This window comes from Lepidochelys kempii, chromosome 10 (assembly GCF_965140285.1).
Source record: "Lepidochelys kempii isolate rLepKem1 chromosome 10, rLepKem1.hap1, whole genome shotgun sequence".
Lineage (NCBI taxonomy): Eukaryota > Metazoa > Chordata > Testudines > Cheloniidae > Lepidochelys > Lepidochelys kempii.
Genome location: NC_136389.1, coordinates 62565054 through 62590463, shown reverse-complemented (window position 1 = coordinate 62590463; position 25410 = coordinate 62565054). Strand labels below are relative to the sequence as shown.

At 44.8% G+C, this 25410-nt stretch overlaps 1 protein-coding gene across 1 annotated transcript in view; it reads right to left on the bottom strand.

Annotated features, from left to right (window-relative positions):
- GNB5 (G protein subunit beta 5) overlaps positions 1-22307 on the bottom strand; it is a 28294-nt gene extending 5987 nt beyond the window's left edge. Inside the window, exons 1-8 of the mRNA XM_073303854.2 lie at positions 22026-22307; positions 16559-16695; positions 13692-13733; positions 12692-12768; positions 11117-11249; positions 7155-7298; positions 1554-1645; positions 1381-1429 (exon numbers count right to left, since the gene is read on the bottom strand). Of these exons, the coding sequence (XP_073159955.1) occupies positions 1381-1429; positions 1554-1645; positions 7155-7298; positions 11117-11249; positions 12692-12768; positions 13692-13733; positions 16559-16695; positions 22026-22137 (786 nt within the window). The 5' untranslated portion in view covers positions 22138-22307. The remainder of the gene's footprint in view (positions 1-1380; positions 1430-1553; positions 1646-7154; positions 7299-11116; positions 11250-12691; positions 12769-13691; positions 13734-16558; positions 16696-22025) is intronic.
- Between the last annotated feature and the right edge of the window lie 3103 nt (positions 22308-25410).

Genomic DNA, 25410 nt, shown 5'->3' with positions numbered 1-25410 from the left:
GAAGGTCCCCTTTTGAAGTCTGACAAATTTCAGTCCAGATTCTGATTCTTTTGTAGCCACATGGAGACCCATTGACTTCAGTGGGGTCTGCGTATGAGGATCATGTTGCAGAACTGGATTTTTATGGGATAACAGTATATTGCATGTAACATACTGACTTAATGTGCCATGTCCTTTCCTAGGGTCTTATTCATAGATTTGAAGGTCAGACAGAACCATTAAATCATCTCGTCTGGCCTTCTGCATAATGGAGACCATAGAATTTCATTCAGTTTCTCCTGTATTGAGCCGTTAACTTGAGTGTGGCTAAAACATACCTTTCACAAAAGCATCCAGTATTACCCTGAAGACTTCAAGAGTCATAGAATCCACCACTAAATACAGAATAAAGGCCTACTAATGCAACTAGCTGCTGGAGTTACTCCTTTACGTCAAGGGATAAAGAACTGTGCGTTGGTGCTTAAAAACCCATATCCTGTCTTTGCTGATGCCTCATGATGGGGCTGTCATATGTTCACCACATTTTAGAGGGTGAAGCTGATGTTAGTTCCTATAAGAATTTCTCTCTGAAGTGAGAACATAAATTTGAGTGAAGTGCAAACACACATATTGATACAGCATCAATTAGTCTCCACATAAACACTTGGAAGTTGGATAGTCTATATTCCAGAAGAAGATTGGCGCAGAGCTAAACTTTGCTTGTGTTTTTGTGACTTCAGGATTGTTGCAGCCCAGAGTACATTAAACTGACACCGTGCTGACAGACTGGCCCATACAGAGCAGCAGCTTAAAGCTACCTTTGCACAACCACTTGTGACTTCTGCTTTATCATCTGGCCTTACCAGAGGATTTGGGACAGATCGTAGAGCAACCACAGAGGGGAAGGAGTTTAGCCCTCCTAGCAGTTCCCAAGAATGGAGCACAATTTAAAATGGCAGCGAATCAGTCGAAGGCTTTAAGGGAAAATTTTCAGCTGGACTCTATTTATGTACCTACAAAACTCGGGGGAGCATACAGCAGCACATGCAAATTTAGTCTGCTTGTGTAAACAGATGCGACTGCAAATTTTACAGGCAGATTAATGGAGAGAGTTTGAGTATTTGCCTAAAAATCTTTTTGAAACTCGTTGTATGCCTCCCATAGTGACGCTGCTCATCTGATAGCATGCACGAAGCTGGAAGATCTCACCCAGAAATCCTCCCAACCAAAACCTTCCAAAGGCCAGCTAGGAATTCTGCAAGCATTTCCCTATATCCACATATTAATAACTTGGGTCTAATAAAATCACTTCATGTCAGCTGTGAATTTGGTCCATTCTTTGTAGGGATTTATGATATGAGACTTAAATCTTTTCTAAATGAAGTTCTTGAATGAACTTACTGTGGCATCATCAGAACCAGAGGCAAAAGCATCCCCACTTGGGTAGTATCTGTGCGGGGGAAAAAAAAAATACAATGATGTGTTAGTCAAATGAAGTAGGCTTTCAGAAATAAAATCAACATGTAGCTTAATATTACACTGTTGAAAAAGTGTTCGGCCAGAAATGCACTGACCTGACGCTATTGATATCTGATTCGTGAGTTTCGAATGACTGGATACACTGTCCAGACCTCATGTCCCAAACCATAGCTTTCTTGTCACACCCCTAAAAAGAGAAATAATTACCCCAGTTATACACAGACCAATTCACACAGGTGAAATAACCCCACATAAGACTTAAACACCCCCTTTCAATTCCAATTAAGCTCTGCACCTCACATCTCCTAAAAGGATACACTTTAGCAAAGCTGCTCCAGATACTTAGGGTATATTTTCAGAAAGCCTGCAACTTGGTCCCCCTTTTTATGAGCACACAAAGATTTGCAGGAACAAATCTGAGTACTTGCACCACTTACTGCCCATTTTGCACCTGCAATTGATTAGAAGGAGGCACCAGCACTCAGATTTGCACCTGCAATTCAGTTATGCATGCAAATGTTGCAGCACAGAAACTGGGCCACAGACCCCTGAAACTTTACCCCTAGGGGTCTGGCAGAAATACGTGCAGTGAGACTGTACAGAAGAACCTTGCAGTTGTTTCTGAAACTTTCTGAAAGAAATACCTTATGATTAGATAGATAGGTAGAATACTCCCTTTGCAGTACGTAAAAGGAGCTGTTAGAGCATTACAGGCGGCAAAACAATAGTTCAGTTAAACTACTCAGCCACTGTCTTCTCTATCTTTTTCATCCTTTGTCCCATTTATTTCCTTCCTTTCTTCCCCAGGAAATATTCTCTTGTTGTGAACAGTAGTTTAATAATCAGAAGAAGCACAAGGCTGTCTAATTACACTGCGCTACAGCAGGTAAGAAAGTGGGTTTGCTGTTTCTTATATGGACAGCACTCATAGGCTGAACAGAGTGCTGAAAGTCAGGATCCTTCTGAGTTCTAATCTTGGCTCTAATGCCGACTCGTTGCGTGGCCTTTGGCAAACCACTTGGGTCCAGATTTTCAGAAGTGGCTTCTAAGTTTTGGCACCCAGTTTTAGAAACCACTAGGGCAGGGGTGGGCAAACTGCAGCCCATGGGCCGGATCCGGCCTACCAGCAATTTTAATCCAGCCCTTGAGCTCCCGCTGGGGAGTGGGGTCTGGGGCCTATGCCCCGTTCATAGTTGCCGAATCCGTGGGTGCTCTGGGGCTGAAGCACCCATGGGGAAAAATAAGTGGGTGCTCTGCCTCCATTAACAGCCAAGCTTCCCTCCCCCCTGCTTCACCTCCTCCTCCCTCCTGGGTGCGCCACGTCCCTGCTCCTCCGCCTACCCCCCAGTGCTTCCTCCAACCGCTGCCAAACAGCTGTTTGGCAGCATGCTGGGAGGGAGGGAGAAGAGCAGGAAGGTGGTGCGTTCAGGGGAGGAGGCGGGGAAGGGGTTGGAATAGGGACAGGGAGGGGACTTTGGGGAAGGAATCACATGGAAGGGGTGGAGTGGGGGCAGGGCCAGGGGTGCGGCATGTGGGGGACGTCGAGCACCCAGGCGAAAGCGGGGAAACGGCACTCCAGCTGGGGAGCAGGTTCGGGGGCCGCTCCACGTGGCTACCGTAAGCAGCGGCATGGCCCCTTCCAGCGCTCCAGCTGAGGACCAGGGTCCGGGGCTGCGCTACACGGCTCCCGGAAGCAGCGGCATGGCCCTCCCCTCTGGCTGCTACGCGTAGGGGCAGCCAGGGGCCAGCGCTCTGCATGCTGCCCTGCCCCAAGTGCCGCCCCTGCAGCTCTTATTGGCTGGGAACTGCAGTCAATGGGAGGTGCAGGAGCAGTGCCTGCGGACGGGGCAGCGCACAGAGCCACCAGGCCACACCTTGCGTAGGAGCCAGAGAAGTGACGTGCCACTGCTTCCGGGAGCTGCTTGAGGTAAGCGCTGCCTGGGACCTGCACCCCTGAGCCCCTCCCCGTGCCTCAACCCAAAGTTTGCCCACCTCTGCACTAAGGCCTGATTTTCTGAGCTGCTGAGCACCCCATACCTCCAGCTGAAGTCAATGGGAGCTGCAAAAGGTCAATATCTCAAAACAATCAAGCCCTAGAGGTTTATACAGCAGAGGCCCCAAAATGGAGGCAGCCAAAATTAGAGGATTACACAGCATGATGCTTGAATCTCCACTGGCCGTTTCTTGCCAGCACTCCTACAGTTGCTGCCAGTGGTGGAGATGCAGCGCAGCAGCAGCAGGCTGGAAATCAATTCTCGAGTAGTCATAGCCCAGGGCTGCTCATGCTGAGAGCCACCTTCTCATCAAACGCTAAAAATCACTTTCTGGTGCCCTATGCTGCTGTCCTAATGCTGTTTCTGTAGCTGTATTCTGCAATACCCACCATGCCACTAAACTGCTTCACTGACTCGTTCATCACTTAACGGGTTTGATATAAAAAATTACTATTTAATAGCTAAAATTTTATGGTGCATTCTTCAAATAACCTTAGCTAGAAAATGAAACAGTTGCAATAATCTCAGCCAGGGATAGCTCCATCCATGGCTCTGAGGCCATTTGCTTAATAGCTGGTTTGGTATTCAACACACCTGCAAGAAAAAGAGGGTAAAGAATTTTCCAACTGGGCCTGCTGTTGCAAGGTGCAGAGCATGACTTGGGATGGGTTGACTATACTCACAACTCCCACTGAGATCACCCAATGACTCCTAAGAGGTGCTCAACACCTCATAGGGTCAGGCCCACAATGGTCTCACGGAGAAGACACTGGTTCTTCTTTTGGGAGTCTTGTCTTCGCCACTGACCTATTGTGTGACCTTGGACAAGTCACTTCACCTCTCTCTGCCTCTGTTTCCTCCCCAGCTTTTGTTGGTCTTGCCTGCTTAGGCTACAGCTACACTACAAGTTAGTGGTGTGATTCCCAGCTCACGTACACATACTCGCACTAGCTTGATAACAGCTAGTGCGAGTATCAATAGCGATGTAGCCAAGATAGCACAGGCAGGGGGGCCAGTTTAGCCATGCAGTGAACAAACCCACTCACATACTCAGCATGGCTAAGCTCTGCCACCACTACCCAGGCTACTGCGGCTGCCCTACTCTTTATACTTGAACTAGCATAAGTATGCGTATGCCAGCTGGAAAGCACACCCCTAGCTTGTAGTATAGACATAGCCTAAGCTTGTCAGAGCAGGGACCATTTCTTACTACGTGTGTGTGCAAACCTAACATAATCAGGCCTTGATCTCAGGTGGGGTTTCTAGGCACTACGATAATACAAATAAGAATAGAAACAAACATCTGCAAATCAGTGACAAGAAAAAAAAAACAGATTTTTTTTGGGGGGGGAACCATATTTAAAGAACTATGAAAACAGTAACATGAGAAAGAGAGGGTAATAACTAGACTTAGCACGCGAGGCCCTCTGCCTGCCTTTCTGTTCAGGTCTCCATAGTCACCAGAGGCATGTGGTGAACATATTATAGGCCAGTCCTGCTATGTGTTACTGCTTAGTTAGTGCATGCCTCCTCAGTAGACTGCAGTATATGCAATATTTATTTTTAAGACGACATAATTGCTGGTTTAACTAAACAGTCTCCTCGTGAGCCATTCCTCTCTCTTTTAAATCCCTTGTGAAATTAAATCACAATTCTTCACTTATGATGCCATTATTTAAATGGAAGAACTTTCCTTCTGGTACCAAAGCACCAGATAATTAATCCTCAGCCCGGAAAAGGAACTACATTGGAAAGGGAACATTTTGAATTTCAAAACCCACTCACATTCAGGGCCCAGCCCTGCGTTCCTTGCATGCCCGCCACTCTCATTGACATCTATAGGAGTTTGGGATGCAAGAACAATGCGCAACCTGGCCCTTCACATACACAGTTCTTGTACTGATTCCTCTGAGTGGAGATCGGTCCTTTAAAGGGGTAAAATCCCTGCATGGAGCAGGTTATTCATTTTTAATGGAACTAAACAGGTGTTGAGTACTGAAACCAAGGGTTCAATCCTGAGGGCACACTTCAGCAGGAAAAGGCAGAGGTTACTCTAAGGCCTGGTCTACATACTATTTTTGAACAGATGTAACTATTTCAGTTCTGGGACTGATTTTTAGCTCAATAGTTAAAACTGGTCAACCCTTCCTGTGCATGCAGTTGCCCCCATGTAAATATGATTATATGGGCATAGCTTAATCCCTTACATTTATGGGAAAAGCTATCCTGGTGTATGAACCTTTACACCAAAATAACTGCACCCACATTAGGGGGCTGAACCACTTTAACTATACCAGTGTCAAACTAACACAGGGTATGTCTTCACTGCAGAGTTGACTTGATTTACCGGCACTTGAATTACTCCACTGGAGTTAGACTAGCTCAGATGAGAGCAGCCACACTGTGAAACAACATTTGAGCTGCTGTGTCCACACTGGGGCTGCACTCTCTCATGTGTGGCATGAAGATTTCTGGAGTCATATACTGTAGTTTTCTGCACTGTAGTGAGCTAAATGGCTCTAGGCATTCTTTCTCAGAGAATTGCGAGAGAACCTGTCTGTCCTTTCTGGGCACTGGAAGGCGAGCAGCACTCAAATGGAGCCAGCCTGCATCTACACTACAGACTAATCGTATTAGCAGCTGATGAACTGTGCTAGTTTGACCTGTAGCCTGTACCCCCTGAACCAGCCAACTTCTGTTGAAAGCACCATCACACCAGAGTTAAGGGTTTGTGAGTGAGAACGGGAGTTGAGTTAGGAGCAACATTCAAGTTAACTTTGCAGTGAAGACAACTCCATAGTTAAAGAAGTGGGTGAAGACAATCCCTACGACACCTTTATATCTCCCTGATATACCGCCTGACATGAGATGTCAAAACAGCCTCCACCATAACTCAGTTGTGCAGCTGGACGGAGCAGTCCCCTAGCAACCAGCCAAGGATCGGGTGAAGTACTGTGTGCTTCCGTCCTATTTCTGTCGTCCCCTCTCTGATATTCCTCTAGGCTGAGGGGATGAGAGAGCAGGTGATATAAATCCTTGATGGTCTATTTAAAGTAGCTGAATGTGGTGTTAGTGATGGGTGATGATCTGGCCCCACATCTCTACAATACGTATGGATGATCTAACTTGTGTTGATGCTAAACCAGCCCCCCAGCTACCTCCAGGTTTCTGGGGAGGGGGTTATCAAAAAGGTGGCATATGCATCATTTATTCCCCCACCCAGGTGCATTTAGCAGAGCTCTGGTACCCCTGATTATCAGGAATCCAAGTAGGGAACGAGTAGGGTGAAGAAAAGGAGGCAAGTGTGAAAAGCCATGTGCGGCGTAACAGAATTCTATCTATGGAAGGCCTACACCACCTTCTGCTCTATGAACTTTTACTGCTTTAATTCTTCGTCTTTCCCCTTCCCAAGGGAAGCTTTTGATCATGTGCTGGATTATTTTAACGTAGGGTGGAATTTGCTAAGTAAGTACTTTAGCTGCAGAGCTACATTCAATCTGACGGGGTTTGGGTTTGACCTTGCAGGAAGAGTGTTAATTTGCTCCAGCTTGAGAAGTATGCTTGCATTGACAGGACTACTTGCTCTGTATGGTCTCTCCCCATATATCCCACCCCCCTCTTTAAACAACGTCACAAACCTCCCATTTTCCTACGTATCCTTCGTTCCTTGGTTTTATATCCTAAAATAAAAATCCCACTTACCCCAGACACAAACGTATTTCCTGTTTCAGAAGGAGCCAGATCCAGGCACAAGACATCAGCCCCATGCCCATGAAAACTCTGCAGAAGCTGCCCACTCTCAACATCCCAGAGGGCACACGTTCCATCTCCACTAGCGGTCAGGATCTACGGTGGTAAGGAAAGGGCAACAGTACAACATCACGTAAAAGCCTCAGGTTCACTCAGAAACCGTTGTGCTTCACACGCACAGTTAATTGGATTTTACAGTAGAACCTCAGAGTTACAAACACCAGAATTACAAACTGATCAGTCAACCACACACCACAGCAGCAGAGACAAAAAAAAAAAAAGGCAAAATACAGTATAGTGCTGTGTTAAACATAAACTACTAAAAAAATAAAGGGAAAGTTTAAAAAAAAAAATATTTGACAAGGTAAATTAAGATGGCTACATTTTTTTTCCTGCACAGTAAAGTTTCAAAGCTGTATTAAATCAATGTTGAGTTGTAAACTTTTGAAAGAACAGCCATAACATTTTGTTCAGAGTTATGAACAACCTTCATTCCCAAGGTGTTTGTAACTCTGAGATGCTACTGAACTTAATGTGCAGTAGATCAGAGTCAGTAAACCAATGTGGATCTCAGCATGGTTTTCTCAAACGGAAGGTGGCAGAGTGCGGGGGCATGGGGAGGGGGGAACAAAATATTGTGACAGACACAGCAAATATTAACTTAATTCTGTTCTCAGTTGTTTGAGGGGACACCAACTAGTGCATCACAAGCTTGTGATCTGCTCATAGTTCCATTTCTGCCAGGAAGTTCTTAGCTCCAGATCGGTATGTCTGCCCTGTCCAAGTTAATGAAACTGGAATCCAAAAAGGATTAACTGAAGAGTTGGTGGATTTAAATAAACTTTTAAAGCTCCCTCTTATTCTATTGCCTGAAACAGCCAGTCTGGAGCCAACAGAATACGTGTAAATTACAGATAATTTGAATGTGGCATCTTTTGCGTGCATGACCTTAGACCAACAATTGTTTGGCAAGTCCATCATATGTCCTAAATCATTGTGTGACTGGATTTGGACATGTAATGACTGAACATTGCCAACAGCTACTCTCATCCTGATGAAGACCCTCAATTGTACAAAACTTCCCTGTGGCCATCAGCAGCTCTTATACAATCACAAATGTAGTATGCTGAAATGTTATCTGATGGTTCAGTCCTGTATTCAGAACAAGGAATCACAAGAATCACAAGTTAATTACTGAGGTGGGCTCTCCCTTAGTGAAACAATTGCTAGAGAACCCAGCTGTGATTGGAAGCCAAAATGAATCACACTGCAAAGAAAAAAAATAATCATGCAAGTATAGGGTCATTTACCAGGCTACACCTGGATTAAAAACAAACTATTTTTGGCAAAAGCTCAGATTTGGTTACCATTCCATAGATATAGGGGCACAAAGAGGTTTGTAAAAATTGCAGGACAGTCTGTTTTGAGTCCTGTGTCTTCATTGCATGCGGAAATTGGCTAAAGTTTTGGGATTGAGGGTGTGGAACAGAATCCTAAATTACCTCTAATTTTTGCATCTAGGGTGATACATTTTTGTATTATGAGGAATATTTACAGTTTCAGGCTGAGATATTGAGATTGTCAGCTGCTAGATTATCAGCATTTCCCATTTTGATACCCAAATGAGCAGCATAGAAGGATGTGCAGGGGGAGGGACAGACAGAAGTTTTAAGGGTGTGATCCATTTTCAACACAAAGCTCTTCATTATATTTTATAATAAGCATGGTTAGATTGGAAATGTTATGAACTCAAGTTGAAACTATTTTTATACAAAAACATTGAGTGAAAGATCTACTTTGCTCATGTTTTAGTCTTCTAGACTTTCAGCAAGTTTGGAAACACTGGATCAAGTGTCTTCATCTGCCACCTCGTGGTAATATGCAGCATTTTACCAGGCTTTTGCGTAAAATACATTCATTCCTGCCCTTGGAGTAATAAACATGTGTTAGCGAAGACGATACAGACGATACAGAAACCAAGGCTGAAATGCGAGGATATTTTGGGGCTCACAGAAGACTCCAAAATTTTGCTCTCTCTGGAATGGACTAGAAATGCTTCATAGTCATTAAGAGGTGTGAGCATGTCTAGGGGTTTGAGGAAGAGACGGTGACTCAGGAGTTCTTGAGCTCAATTCCCAACTCTTCTACCATCTGTCTGTCCTCTGCATGTAAAATACTTGGAGAATCCCCAAGTACTGATATTACTAATGTATGTGCAGCTGGCTTGGAGCGGGGCAACATGGTTTTCACACAGCTGCAGGAGAGCGCCTGCGAAGATGCTATGTGTCGCCAACAAACTGATGAGCAGCTTTCCTTGTTATTAACATAAGGCATTCAGCTCCTGGCAGGATGAGGCCTTTCACTCATATTTGGGGTTATTCCATGGCTGAGAGTAAGTCCATTGTAGATGTGTCCCAGGAGGGAAGGAGCTGCACAGTGCATCCAAATGACTCATGTTTAACCAAAGTGTAGTGCTGAGAAAAACTTGGCACTGTTTATGCACATTTTACACCATAGCCTAATTGTTTTAAAATTTTATCCCAGTGTCATTAGACCATAAATGGAGACTATTTCCCAACAACCAGCATCCCAAAGGAGAGCTGCATGGCCAGCTTGAGCTGGATTTTCTGATTTCTCTCTTCTTTTCACTGCTATATTTTAAACGGCACTACAAAATATCACTCAAAACAAACACCTATTGATCCCCAACTCAATATCTTTGTGTAGCTAGACTAAGCTCTTCGGGTCAGGGCTCCTTCAGAGCTCTCTGTCTAAAGCACCTACGTGCGTGGTTGGTGTTACACAAATAATAAATAGTAATTTATTCAGTATAATATCTATCTAGAATATCTATTGTACTCTACATGAACGTAAAAGAAAAACTCAGCTGTTTTCACTCCTTGATTATGAAGAGTATACTAAAAAACTTACAAAAATAAAAAGCCATGGTTCACACAGGTATATGCAGGAAAGCAAAACACTATTTTTGTATTTCAGAAACAACATTCCACCTAATTTAGATTTCATGTTTACTCTGCCCTAATTATACTGGACTCCTGCATTGTAAGGCCACAATTAAGTACACAAGAGCACTCTGGGTAGATCCTTGACTTTCCTCTGTTTCCATGGCAATAGACTTGAATCAGCATCTCAGAATCATTACTGAAACCACATAATGGCAAATAACAGCTCACTCTTGGGTAGCTCATGTCCTGAAATAGAAGCAAACCTAGCTGATATTTCCTTAGGAAGAGCTGTAAATATCTGGAGCTAAGGAAACAATCATATCTTTTCTATTCAGACTTCATAGCCTGCATAACAATGAAAATAACCCCTCTTCCCATTTATTTTGCTACAACAGTATATGATAAGCATAACATCAATTAAATTCTAAAACCAGAATGGGACAGACGATTATCTTGGATTATTTCATGCCCACATATACTCATGATCTTGCAGGAGCTGGGGTTTATTTTATTAAATAGGAAGGATGATTTTGTGACTAAGGCACCAGATTGGCACTCAGAAGACATGCGTTTTATTCCCCACTCTGCCATAGGATACCTGTGAGATCTTTGGCAAGTTACTTGGTCTCTCTATGTTTCAGCTCACCAGATAGATATATATATATATATATATATATATAAATTTATAAATAAAATCTATAAATATACAAAATCTGAATTGAAAGATCCTTACTTACAGCCTCTGTGAGCAAGAGCTTTTATGGAGCTTTCAGCAGAGGTGGATGCTGTCCTTCTTAGCAGGAACCATTGCCTTGCACAGAATGTGAATACCCCACTGGGCACAATGACCGTCTCTGGTGCAAGAAAGAATACTTTGCATCTCCCTGCAGCAGCAGTATAAATCCAGCTCATGGTTTTATATTATATGCTGTACCTGAATGTATTTACCTGCATGTCTGAGTTAGTGAAGCTGCAGGCAGAGAGGTAGTTTGTGTGCATTGCAACAGATTTCTTCTTTGCAGCCATATTTTCATTTTTATCAAATGTCAGTGGATACACAGAACACTTATTGTCCAGGCCACTAGAGTTAAGAATTAAAAAAGACAGAAAACATTAATAACAAGAAAAAGGGGATGAGAAACAAATGTAAGGGTGAAATATACTAAAAATTCTGCAACATCAAATCCTTATAAATATAGATTTCCATTCTATTACACCACATGGGATTCCCATATGCTAAGGGAATCCCCAGCTGCTTCTTTATGGAAAATGTATGGCTATTTTGTACTGCTTGAACAGCTGGAAGTGGGACTGAGGACCTAGTTCCTAGTATTTATTACATGCATTTTATTAATAAACTGCGTTTTACTGAACCACAGTCCATCCAACATTTATTGACAAGTGACACAGTAGTAACCTTGTAGTTAATCTTTTGAATAAAGTCAAATTGCCATTTTTCTATTGAATTACATTTTTGATGTACCATTTATCCAACTTACTGAATTTGACACATCTTCTATGGCAAAAGAAATATAGCAAATGATGGCTTAAAGATCATACTTTCAAAATAACTTGAAAATAGGCAGTGGAAATATTGACTGTGTTGCTGAAAAAGAATTATCTGGAATTAAGTATTTAACATTTGATGTTTCATGATCTAATGATGAGATGAAAAAAGCAGCAGTTCAATTTCTTCGTGTACTAAATTTGCACATAACTTAATACAGTCTTAAGACCCTACATGCCCTTGATCTGCATATACTGTGAAACTCCCTTTTTGGATATTGGATCAGGCCCATATTGCATGTTTTGATTATTATGTGACTTTATTCCAATGGAACAGATATCTTTAGCTGTCTGTGCTTCAAACTTGAATGTTACTTATATAGGCCAACGGCAATATGAGGTCCCAAGATATTTTCAGACGTTTGAAGCAAGGAGAGATTTCTGCTCCATATGAACAAAGTCATGAGGTTATCAAAACATGCAAAATGCACCTGATCCAATATAGATCAAATCCAATATCCACTGAAAGACTCCCACTCATTCCAAGGGGTTTTGGACCCTACTTTGGGTCCATTTCTCCTCTCATGCTGGTACAAAGCAGAAGTAATTCCCCTGAAGTCAGTGGAGTTACACTCGTGTGAACCAGTGTGGGATAGAACCAGGCCCATTGGGTGCAACATTTTCCTAAATGCTTATAGCATCCAAATGATATCATTGTCAGTATTTGTTAAGCTGTCAGTCAATTCCAGTGATGGGTAAAGAAGGCCAGATATACAGATTTTTTTTTAAATAATACTCATCTGATTAAGTTAGATAGTGGCTTTTTTCTGCTAGAACTACTAAATATCAGGTCTTTTTCCTAGGATTCCAAATTGTTTTCTAAAGCATTCTTGAAGAAATGGGGGGAGGGGAAGGGAAGAGCCAACATTTTAAAATTTTCCCCCAGCTCCATAAGTTACATTTACTTGGGACACAAAGTCACCTCTAGTTTAAGAAGTTGCAAGAGCTTTTACTTACCCACAAGCAATGGCACATCCAGATGGGGCATACGCACATGCCATCACCCAGGTACATGGCATAGTCACTGCATGTTCCTGAAACATAATATTCTCCTTACAACTCAAGAATCAACTTCTGAGTGCATTATCATGTCACTAATTGGTGTTAAAATAACCACACAGAGGCCGAAATCGCTCAAATGCCGTCATGACTCCTCACTGTATTTAATGAAAATATACAACAGATGAGAGATCATGCCCATGTTTAACAGATTTTTGCTCCTAAACCTGAACAGTGCAGAATCAAGCTGTAATTCAAGATCAACTTTCATTGCGAAAGCAAGAGGATGTATGGGGACGAGAATCAAGCCACATTTGCCAAGTCATGCATTTCTCGGTACCTCTCGCCTTATTTCCCAACACAAAGCTAATCAAATTTGTGACTGGTTCTGAATTATTCCAGGACAATTGTGTAAGACGCTGGGCACCTGCAAGGGCCACTTTAGAACTCTCTGCATTTTGGATGGTCATTGCAGCATTTGTTCAAAGGTAAGTTACAGCGGCCTGTTTTTATAATGCCAATGACACTCTTTATTAGCTATAGCCTCTGCTAAGGCTATGCAGACCTGAGCCACACTGGGAGGGAGCAACATCACTCATGCAGAAACATCTGGGGACATTATGGCTAAAGAAGCCAGGAGAAAACACAAGGGGTCAAACTATGCCAGGGCACGTGCTTACTCATGGCACTCACTACGGATATTCCATAGGTGTAGCCTGCACTTCGCCAGCCCTGCTCTGCAGCAGCCAGTGCCCAGAGTAGTGACATGCTCACACTCCAGCTGGAGAGCAGAGTGCGGGAAGCTTACACTGCCAAGCACTTAGTGCTCAGGCAGTGGTGCCAAAAGCTCTGGTGCACTGAAGAAAGAGAGGGAAGGGCTTCCACTTCCATGTCTAGCACATCCACGCAGTGCAGCCATATTTGGCTTTATATACAGAAACTGCAGAAGTCCACTTACCTTGTTGGTAGTGAAGGAATCCCACACTATCACCTTCCCATCCTAAATTCAACACACAATGGAGAGAGAAATTAGGGGCTTCAAAGTGTACTTTCACTCCTGTATTTCAGAGATCTGGCCAGAGCACAGCTGTTAACTTCTGTCCCACATGCCATTTCCCCAGGCAATATGTCACCACCTTTACAACACTGCTATTAGTGAGAGTGAAGTGCGCTGTGAATCAGAGACTCTGCTTAATTAGGCTAGTTATTTCTGTAAATGCAAAATGACACTGCACCATCCCCCTCACACTGGCCAAATGGAATCTAAAAGGCCTGTATGGAGATTGATACCCTTTGTTCCAGCGTGCCTCTGAAAAATCAGTCTTAGCACTTGCGACCCTCTTTAACAAACCTTTCCTTAGCCCACAGTGAGAGCAAGACCCTCCCTCTTTGGCGATGTCTACACTATGAACTAGGGGTTACCCACCTCCTTGCACTAGCTCAATGAGTGCTAGCGTGAGGCTAAAGAGTAGTGTAAACGCAGTCGCACAGGCAACGGCAGCAGCGGCATGGCTTACCCGTTCCCAGTACACAGCTGCCTGAAACTGGTGGGTATGTACTTGACACAGCTCAGCCGGGCCTCCGCTGCCCCAACCCATGATTCCATGGCTACAATGCTACTCAGACTCACGCTAGCTCGATGAGCGCTAGCAGGAGTATGTGAGTTGGGGAATCAGACACTAGCTCGCAGGGTAGATATAGCCTTTAAGACAGAGGTGGGCAAACTACGGCCTGTGGGACCGTCCTGCCCAGCCCTTGAGCTCCCAGTCAGGGAGTCTCGCCCCCAGCCTCTCCCCTGCTGTCCCCCTCCCCCGCAGCCTCAGTGTGCCGTTTCACCAGCGCTCTGACCGGCCACTCCCGCCGCTCTGAGCTGCATGGTAAGGGGGCAGGGAGCGGGGCTGGATAAGGGGCAGGAGGTTTGGGGGGGGGCAGTCAGGGGACAGAGGGCGGTTGGATAGGGGGTGGAGTCCCAGGGGGGCAGTTAGGGGCGGGGGTGTGGATAGGGGTTGGAGCAGTCAGGGGACAGGGAGCACGGGGGGTTGCATAGGGAGCGGGGTCCCGGGGGGGGCAGTTATGGGCGGGGCAGTCAGGGGACAGGGGGGTTGGATGAGGGGGTGGGGTCCCGGGGAGTGGTCGGGGGGAAGGAGCGGGGGGGTTGGATGTTCTGAGGGGGGCAGTCAGGGGGCGGGAAGTGGGAGGGGGCGGATAGGGGGCAGGGGCCAGGCTGTTTCGGGAGGCATAGCCTTCCCTACCTGGCCCTCCATACAGTTTCGCAACCCCGATGTGGCCCTCGGGCCAAAAAGTTTGCCCATCCCTGCTTTAAGGGAATGGAAGGAGCTGTCCTCACCACTTATCATGGAGATCACCATCTTCTCAGAAACAACCACCTGGATGAATTTTTATTCTCCTTTTCTCCTACAAATGAACTTATCCTAGCTCATAATTATCCTCTCAGTTACATCTCCTCTTCACATCACTCTGTTTATCCTCTTTTCCCATTCCACCCTTCCTCTGCTCCCCTTTTTTCTACTACTCCTCTTACTTAACCTTTAGTTGCCCACCTAAATAACCTATTAACAAGAATGAACATGCAATCAATAGTGTGCTACATAATCACCTGGTATGTGTGTTGATGCCAATTACCTTTGGCTGGGATAATATCCATTAACATTCCAGTCTGGGAAGAGTGAATTGTTTGTTTGTTTTCAACCAGCTATTGTTATTGCCCCTGGGCTAATTAATTTCTTAAAATAGAAGTTTAAAAAAAATGGAAAATGAAACAATCTAAGTGCCATCAAACAGAAAACAAACCTCAGTGTGTCTGCAGTGCTAATCTGAAACCCCAGACTGGTTCACAGAATCACTGGATGTGGGTTTTTTCAGGATACATATTTTAAAGTGGAATAAAGCCTCTCTCTTTTGCTTTCATACTTATACACTGATACTTTACCACTTCAAAAAATAGCTTACTAAATGTTCAATCTTTGGTCTCCTGGCTGAGACATCCAAGAATGGTGCCAGACAGCAGTAACTCTCATGGTGGTTTGTGATGCAGATAGCCTATTCTATCCTGTAAGTGGTAGATTGAGACCAGCAACTCATTTCATAGAGGCCAATGAACAGCCATCAGATGTAAAAAGTTCCATCCATTACCCTTCTGAATGTGAACCAGTGACCTACAAGTGAAAGGCTTTTATCTCAATACCTCCCCCATTCCCCTGTACAACTTTGTGACATAAGACTGATCTCAAACAGACTTAATGCCTGTTTATCAAAATGTCCAAATATTTGTAATAGTTCTAGCTGGCTAAGTGAGGAAGTTTATTTTTAAGGCCACATCCATCTTCCAGACCACAGAAAGGATTTTATGTTCACAGATCACACAGACCTTTCTAGTAGAATCAGAATGTTTTCAGATCTCTCCGTCCCAATTCTTTCTCTTCATACGTTAATTCAAATGATGGGGTGAAGTGCTGCATACTGAGTGTCCAGAGAGAATAAGGTGCATCTGATCCCAAACCAGCTTGCTGTAATACTGTATAGGTAATGTGCTAAAGTACTCTGAAATTCTGTATGAAAAATGGATGAGAGGTCTTTAGGGTCTCACCTCCAGTAGGTATGGTGATGCTTACCAGAATTATATTCTTTATTCAGTAGTCTGGTTTGTGTTCTCTGAACAAATATTTTGCTAAAAGAATGCTTTAGACGTCATGAAAGCATTTAAACTAAACGTAGATTTCATTTCCAATTAATGTTACCTAGTGTAGCTATCAGAACTATGCCTGGATATCACTGACCTTGAATAGTGCCTACACATTTCCTCACCTGGGAAGAGCTCACAATTCGTCTTTTATCTTTGCACCAGTCCATGCAGAGGACTTTATTACCATGGCCTTTCAGAGTTCTCCTGGTCTTCATCACAAACTGACCTAGGGCTTCCACACGTTCCGCCACCTGATGAACTGTGGAGAATTAACCATAAAGAGAATCATCAAATGTTTGCTCCATATTAAAGCCCTGGGCCTGCAAACATTTAATGCCCATGAGTCACTTTACCCACGAGTAATTCCAGGTAGCACAATGAGTCTATTCAGGTGAGTAGTTAGTCAGGTGAGTGAGTGTGAGATCAGACTCTAAGTTCACTTGAAGCACATCTAACCATCACATCTAGAGTGTTCTTCACTGAAGCATAGCTATTAGAGATAGATGAGACCTTAGAGAATGCCATCTAATCAAACCATCTACCATACCAGGTGTTGTTTGTTTGGCAGGAGAGGGTTGTATGTGTGTGTTTATTTTACAAAAATTCATCTACATTATTTAGGACATTTTACGTTTGTTCAGAATTTTAAAAAAGTTTGAAAAATGACATACAATGTCATCAGATTTTGGAGCTCTCACTTTTTAGTGCAGTGTTTTGTCTCAAATTATTGTTGTGGTTCTAAAATCCTCAGAAAGTGCTTTTAATGTTATAAAAAGTTTTTGTTTTTTTTTAAAAAATTCCAGTCCCAGCAATGTGAGGACATTTTAACATGGCAACTCTGACCTCAAGGTGCTATAGGTACTGGCCTTCAGTCAGTTAAGAGGTTTGATCTGCACTCAGAATTCCCACTGGCAGCCATGGGAAGTCTTTGTGCCAACTGCAGGTGTTATGCGCCCCAACGTGAGCTGAGTGGCTGAGCAGTTCTTGTGATAGCATCATATCTTACGACATTAACCTGCATCAGTGTGACAAAGCCTTTGCACTTCACTTGACTGGTGTCTGGATAATAGCAAGTGTTTATTTCTAAAACATATGACCCTGTGAAACAGTTTCTATTCATTGTGAAGAATCCTAAGTAAAATGCTCCAGCAGGAGTTCTCACAATGTTTTAAGTTATTTCTCAGCAGAGTTTCCATCTGCAGTTTCTACAAATAATCTTAGATTTCCAACAGAACATGGCCGTAAAAATGAACTTGCAAAGGCACCTCAGTGTGAAATCCACCCCCCTGCAACTGGCACAGTTCAAAGCCATCTTGCACCCCTGAAGCCTCACGCTGAGGCTGTCGGAGGGGGGCAGGAGAGGCATCAGCTGAGAACACTAACTTGTTTCTGACCCAGTGATGTTCATTCTATGAAGGACTCAGCAGAGGCATGCTGTCTCCTTTCACACAGGAGCAACAGGACTCGGTGCTGGCCCCACGTAACCAGAGTAACAGGAGGAGACATTGTATCTGTCTGCAGGGGTGGGTAAACTTTTTGGCCCGAGGGCCACATCTGGGTATGGAAATTGTATGGTAGGCCATGAATGCTCATGAAATTGGGGCTGGGTTGCGGGAGGGGGTGAGGGCTCCTGCTGGGGGTGCAGGCTCCAGGGTGGGGCCAGAAATGAGGAGTTCAGGGTCCAGGAGGGGGCTCCAGACTGGGAAAGGGAGGGTGGGATGCAGGGCAGGTAAGGGCTTCAACTGGGGGTGTGAGCTCTGGGGGGGCTGGGGATGAGGGCTTTGGGGTGCCGGAGGGTGCTCCAGGCTGGGATTGAGGGGTTCGGAGGGCGGGAGAAGGATCAGGGCTGGGACAGGGGGTTGGAGCATGGCGGGGTGGGAGGGAGGCTCAGGGGTGCAGGCTCTGGGTGGCGCTTACCTCAAGCGGCTCCTGGAAGCAGCAGCATGTCCCCCCTCTGGCTGCTGTGCTGAGTCACAGCCAAGCAGCTCTGCTGCACGCTGCCCTGTTCGCAGGCACCACCCGTGCAGCTCCCATTGTCCATGGTTCCCAGACAATGGGAGCTGCAGGGCTGCATTTGGGGCAGGGGCAGCACGTGGAGCAGAACCCCCGGCTGCCCCATGCATAGGAGCCGTAGGGGGGACATGCCGCTGCTTCCAGGAGCCACGCGGAGTGGCCCCTGACCCTGTTCCCAGGCTGGAGTGGGGCAAGCCCCAGACCCCGCTCCCCCAGCGAGAGCTTAAGGGATGGATTAAAATGGCTGGCAGACTGGATGCAACCTGTAGTTTGCCCACCCCAATCTAGTGGCTCTACCAGCTTTAAAACACCTCACAAGGAGGAGTATGGAGGAATGGGGCTACTTCTCCAGTCTAGGACGTGGTGTGCTGTAAAACAGCCTTGTGTCCGGGCCCCGGAGACCAAAAAGGGCCTGATCCAGAGACCTGCTGAAGTGATCCAGTGCTTCAGTATGTGTTAGTCGCTAGTGGGTTGCCCATATCAGCCACTGTTATCAGCTAGAAGAGACAGTGCCTGATCCAAACACACTGGAATCAGTGGAAAGACTCCCATTGACTTCAGTGGACTTTTGTATCTGGACTTTCCTCTTTTAGTTCAAGTGATTTGGATCTGAAGCTCTGAGTTCAATCCCTGTGGTGATGAGCGATTGCTCTGGGTAACTGTAATCGCCATCGATGAAAGTTGTGGGTAGCTCAGACCCTAAATTGCAATTATATGAACGTAAACAGATCCCTACATCACAAAACTTGCAGCTAAAATCTTTGTCCTGTGTTTAAGCAGTGATGAGAAAGCATTCGAACTAGGAAGGGCTGTCACAGCGAAAGGATAGGCAACCGTACCCTACAAAGATGGCTCTTTGGCTCACAATCAGTGGAGCAATTTCTGCCTCTCTAAGTCTGAAATTGATTTCTAATGGATTGGCTGTTCAATAATCATCTTTCAAAACACATCAGCCTCGCCGACTGTGCCAGAAACTGAAATAATGCTCTTAGCTACAAACACTGCCCTATAAGAGACTAAACCTCACATAGCAAGTGAACTAAATTGCTGCCCATTATTCCTGACAATTCGTCCATTACAGAACGATCTTCATGAGGGGCTAGAAGCAAACTAGCCTTTCCAAAACGTATCAACTAAACTCATTGAAAAACTACATTCCCCACACACCTCTCATCAAGTGAGGCCAATCAAATGATCTACTGAGATCCTAAAATAACATAATCAAAATACAAATGCTGGAGATTGTTATGGCAAGTGGAAGACTAGGCTGAAATTCTTGTGTCCAGAACTTATCAAATAAAACAAATCTTTTTACTGCCAATAGCCTACATGTTTCCTTTCTGTTAATGCAACATACATTCTGCAGAACTGGCTGTTTTAGTATAAATAACTCTCTTAGAACACTGATTCCTACAGCCTTCATAGGCATATAACAATTCTGAAATATTTATATTTGTAAAAACACTATTGCAAACTATGGACCTAACCTTGCAACCCTTACTCAAGTGAGTAGCTCCACTGCACTGACCAGGACTATTCCCAAGAGGTAGCCTGTGTGAGTAAAGGTGAAGGATTGGGCCCATAATATTCCAAATAAGACTGGATATCTTTCTATAAGGTATGCTATAGTTAAATAGAAATTATGGGGCTTGATGCAGAAATTACTGGGTGAAGTTCTTTGGCCTGTTATGCACGGGAAGGGGGAGGAAAGCGGGTATGTCAGATTAGATTATTATAACAGTCCCTGCTGGCCTTAAAAATCTATGAATCAAATAGACAAAATAATTGTTTATATTTTCAATCTGAACCATTAAATGGTGTAATAAACCCTGAGAGTTTTCCAGACTGCAAGTCAAATATAAGGGTAGGACCTCAGATATCTGTTCACATTTTTTCCACAGAGCTACAGTTCAAAATCTAATTGAACAAAGAAGAGAAAAGCTATTAAGGCAGGCAGTTTGTCTTGGGGAGAAATGGGAAAAATCATGATTTTGTCACGGCAAAAAGTGACAGTCATAATTTTAGATTTCAAAAAAGGAAGTTATTTAATTTATTTCCCCAATAGAAATAGCTGTTGGAAATAGTTTAAAAGCACAGAGACCAGAAGCTTCAACACTGAAATAAAACTATAAAAATAATGGAGGAGTTTTGCTCAGCAGTGAGCACACTAGGGTGAAAAAAATTACTTTTAAATGGAAAAAATGTTAAAAGTCACAGATTTTGTCATGGAAATCAAACCCTGGGCAAATACACAGTCTCAATAAAACAAAATTCAGGAAAACATTTATTTACAGATCTATGAAGTGAACAAAAACATGTGGAGAATATTCCGCAAACATCATGAGACCTACAGTTAGAGTATGTACAGTTAAAGTTAAGCATATGCTTTGTTGAATAGAGATGGTTTTAAGCATGTACTTAAGTGTTTTGCTGAATTGAGGCCTCATTGCGAATACTGTAGAAATTATACTGCAAGACCGTATTGAGTTATGGTAATGTTTCTGTAAGGACGCCATCTCCATTCAATGATTCCTATTAAAAGGACAGTCACAAAACCTATGATAATCAAATTTAGGCAAGAAAATGCCTCATTTACTACAGAAAAGAAGCAGGTGTATTTTTTTTAAACAATCTGAAATTTACATATACTCACTCCTGCCATTCCCCTGCAGTAACAAACAGTGATCACATAAATCACTAGATATAGCTTTGTAACCCCTTTCAACACAGACTTCAAAAACAAAGACAGGAGGAACAAAGTTGTAATATGCCTATAAAAGTTACTAGTAAAATCAACCCTATAGTACAAGAAAAATGTAGCAATTTATACCTATAATATTTGTTTAAAAAAAGGAGGAGGAGGAGAAGGAGGAGGGATGGGAAGTAAATAATAAATTACTATTATTCATAATAATAATATCGTCTTGTATCTCAGGGATTTCAGGTTAACAAGTTTAATTTATTTTGTATTAACCAGAGCAAGAGGGGAGGGTGGTGTAAAATTATGCATGATCATTTCTTTGTACCTGTATTGCAGTCACTAGGGAGCTTGACAATACACACGGGATTAACCTAGATGACTTGCCAACTGAATTGCTTTATGTCAGCGCAAGGGCAGGTCTGGGTTTTTGAAGGGGGCAATGGTCCCCTTTGGCGCCACGCCGCAGGGATGAAATGCCGCCTCAGTGCATCCCCCGGGATTTCACTCCGGCTGAGGCCGCCACCAACGTGAGCATCAGCCCCAGGGATGCTAGGGAATCACAGCACCCACTAGGCAGCCGCAGCAGCCGCTTCCCCTCCCCCGGCACAGGAGGCGCCCGGGGAATGGCTCAGGCCCCGCGCACTCAGCAGGGTAACGGGGTGCAAGGGCCGCTCACGCCGCTTGCCCAGAGTCCGCACGCGGGGCAAGGGACCAGCTCAGCGCGTGCCGGGCCGGCTGGAACCCGGGAGCCAGCACCTGCGCCGGGCTAGCGACGCGCACTGGGGGCACCGCTCGGCCCGACCGCGCCCCGCGCTGCCCCCCTCCCTCCAGCCCGTGGCCGCCGCAGTCCGAGCCCGAGCCCTCCCCAGACTCACGCTCCACATCGTGCAGCTTGGCCCGCTCCTCCTCCAGCCGGCCCTTCAGGCTCTCCGCCTCGCTCTTCAGGGACGCCAGGGTCTCGTTCTCGTGCAGCCCCTCGGTTGCCATCTTTGCACGGCAGGAAGCAGGGAGAGAGGGAGGGAGGAGGGGTTTGAGGGCCCGGCTCCCAGGGATGCTGCCGCAGCAACCGAGCCTGGGAACCGCACTGGGCTCCCCCGCGCACGCTGACGTTCAAGGCCAGGCTGACGGCTCGTGCCGCTCTGTGCAGCCAGCACCTGCTGGCCCAGCCCCCGCCCCCAGCGCGGTACCGTGCGCCGCCCTGCGGTGGGTCCGGGCTGACACCGGGGCTGAGTGCAGGTGCCCCGCTCGGGGCTGGCTGCTCCTCTCGCCCTAGCGTGACCGGATAGCAAATGTGAAAAATCCGGGGTGTGTGTGTGGGGGGGTAGGCGCCTATAGAAGACAAAGCCCCAAATATCAGGACTGTCCCTATAAAATCAGGACATGGGGTCACCCTCCTCGCCCCTGTTAGAGCTGCGTGAGAACAGCACTGGGGCTCCCAGAGACTGGCACCAGGACAGATTTGCAGTTTCATTGCCGCTGTTTCTCAGCCCCGGGATTCCATCCCAGCCCCCGCTGCTTGTGCAAAGTGGCTTTCCCAGGTTGTGCCGAAACTCGTGAAAGGTGCACGTTTCAAGGCACAAGTTGATCCTCCTCGCAGTCAGATTTTAAAAATTCAGAGGCTTTGCTTCAAAAACAGGACCCTTAGTCAAGGTACCAGGCTTGGCAATCAAGGTGTCCCCCCCCCCCCCACCGACCTCCAGCCCTGCTGCAGTGTCATTCCCTTTGGGCATTGGGGCTGAGATTTTCACAGCTGAACAGTGGATTTGGCCACCTGGGAAACCAGATCTCTTAGGTAGCAGTGAAAATTTCCACCCCAATCTCTGGGTCTCACTGGAATGGAGATAATAATACCTACCCCTTCTCTGTGAAGTGTTTGGATGCATCTTTGGTTGAAAAGAGTTAATCGTTATTATTACATGCCACAAAGTCAATGTATTTATTATTCCACCCCCCACACACACACCATTTTGCCCAGCTCCATCTTTTAATTGTGGGCTCTGTGGGTAAGAGAATATAGTGCTTCTGATGTATTGAGGCTGTAACTGACTGATATTTGCAGGGGACAGACCAGCTGTAAATGGGTCTTTGCAGTCTTTCTGCAAAGGGAGCTTCCTGAACATGGCCTCTTCTGCTTTTGTTAATTGTCCTTGATCTACATGGAGTAACTTTGTTCATATTGACTCCCATTGTCTCCGGTGGGCAGAAAATAGACAAACTAAGTGACTATTGTTCAACCTGGACAAGGTCCAGGATTGAAAAGTGAGATAAGAAAGTAAGTGCAGCTGCTTTTTAGCCTGTGTGCACATCCTGGATGCAGCATTAGGCCTTGGAAAAAATGAAGCCCTTTTCACACTGTGTTTAACAGCGGTACAGTCTGTTTCTCTTATACATCCCTACACTAAAGGTATGTATGCCATCTAGAGTTAGTACAGAGGCAGCATTCAGTTCTCCCCAGAGTAAATGGTACTTTGGAAATAGTTTCCAGGGCCCACCCACTTCCTAATTTGTACCTGCTCACTGGAGAATCCAGGACTTTTAAAGTGATACCAAGGGAACATAAGCATAATTACTAATAAGCAAGACAGCAACAGGAAGGTGCCGTTTTGGCATCTGACTAATTAAACCTGCTTATATGAAATTCAAGAATGTGACTATTTTTTGACCTGATGAGGCAATAGGGGAAGGGTTGGGAGAATCAATTCTCTTTAACAAAGGAATTTGCTCTATGACAGATGCCCAGGTTTTGAATGCCAAGGTACATAAACATCAAATCCTAGGCCCACTGAAGTCCATGGAAGTTGTGGTACTGAGTTCTATATGAACAGAGCTAAATCTGGAGTGCAAGTCAGTGCTGCTGAGATATTGCTTGCATTTCAGGATAGTACAGTAATGCCAAATCAGTGCCCCCTCCTGCCTGCCTTACTCACTGAATAAGTAGATCTCTTTGTGAATAGGAATTAAAGCCCATGTCCTGTAAATAACTGAGCCTCTCCCGGGAGAAGCTGAAAGTCAGCACTGAAGGCATCAAAGTCATGGGAAGCTGGAGTGCTCAGCACCCTTCAAGGTCAGTCCCAAAGTGCATGTAGCAGATCCCAGCTTGATTACACTTGGACTACTCATGTGAGTAAAAGTTGCAGGATTGGGCCCAGAGGATGTTGGGTCCTGATGTGGATAGGAGAAAAGAGGCTATATATGTGGTACTCCCCAAAATGAGCAAGTGGATGGGGCTGGGCAGAATTCTCTAGACCCGAGATGTAGTGAGAGCATGCTGCATCTTGTAAAGGATTGATGCAGCACACCCCCCCATCCAGTGGGAAAAGCGAGTTTCAGCATTATGTCTCACAGGGGTGGGAAGTGGAAACGCAGCTCAAGCTACTAAGTACAATGGTTTCAGAGTAGCATCTGTGTTAGTCTGTATCCGCAAAAAGAAAAGAGGACTTGGGGCACCTTAGAGACTAACCAATTTATTTGAGCATAAGCTTTCGTGAGCTACAGCTCACTCACTTCTTTCATGAATTGGAACTCGAAGAGAAAGTTAACTGACCTAGCCAAACGCTGGGCTATTAATACTTGGGCTGTCATTAACTAACCCTGCAAAAATAACAGGTTAGAGCAGATCTATTCTGGACATGCTCCAGATCTGGATGATAAATATAGAGGAGAACATACAGTTGAGTCACAGTATTCAAAAATGCCACATAAGAATGTTCTCATTTAGTAAATAATGTCTAAATCAAGGCAGTTTGTTTCGTCCTTCCCATAAAACCCCATGTCTACTAGAGGCAATGTGTTTTTAACATTAACAAATAATAGATTAGTAATTAATTATTCAATAAACTAATGAATATTAAGGAAGCCTTTAGCCTATGTTTGCAGAATTCATTCTGCTATAGGAGTGTTTAATCTGAAATGGGGAAAGCAGCAGTTAAAATGCCACAGACCCTTTAGCTTGGAATCTAAGTTCAGAATGCTTTCAGATTGATTTCAAAGCACACAGAGCATCTGCCATGAGAGCTCCTAAAGTCAAAGGGAGTTTAAAAGGGACCTGGATAGTTTTATAGACAAGAACAATATGAAGCCAGTCTTTAAGCTTATCTTCAGTATTATACAGTTGACCAAGTCCATTTTAGGGGGAGGGGTTTGCCTTTGATTTGCCTTCGTCAGAAGCATTAGGTAGGGATATTGAACTTGAAGGACCAACTGCCTGATTCAGTATGGTAAATTCTGTGTAAAAGGTATGCTGACCTAGCAGTAAGAGAA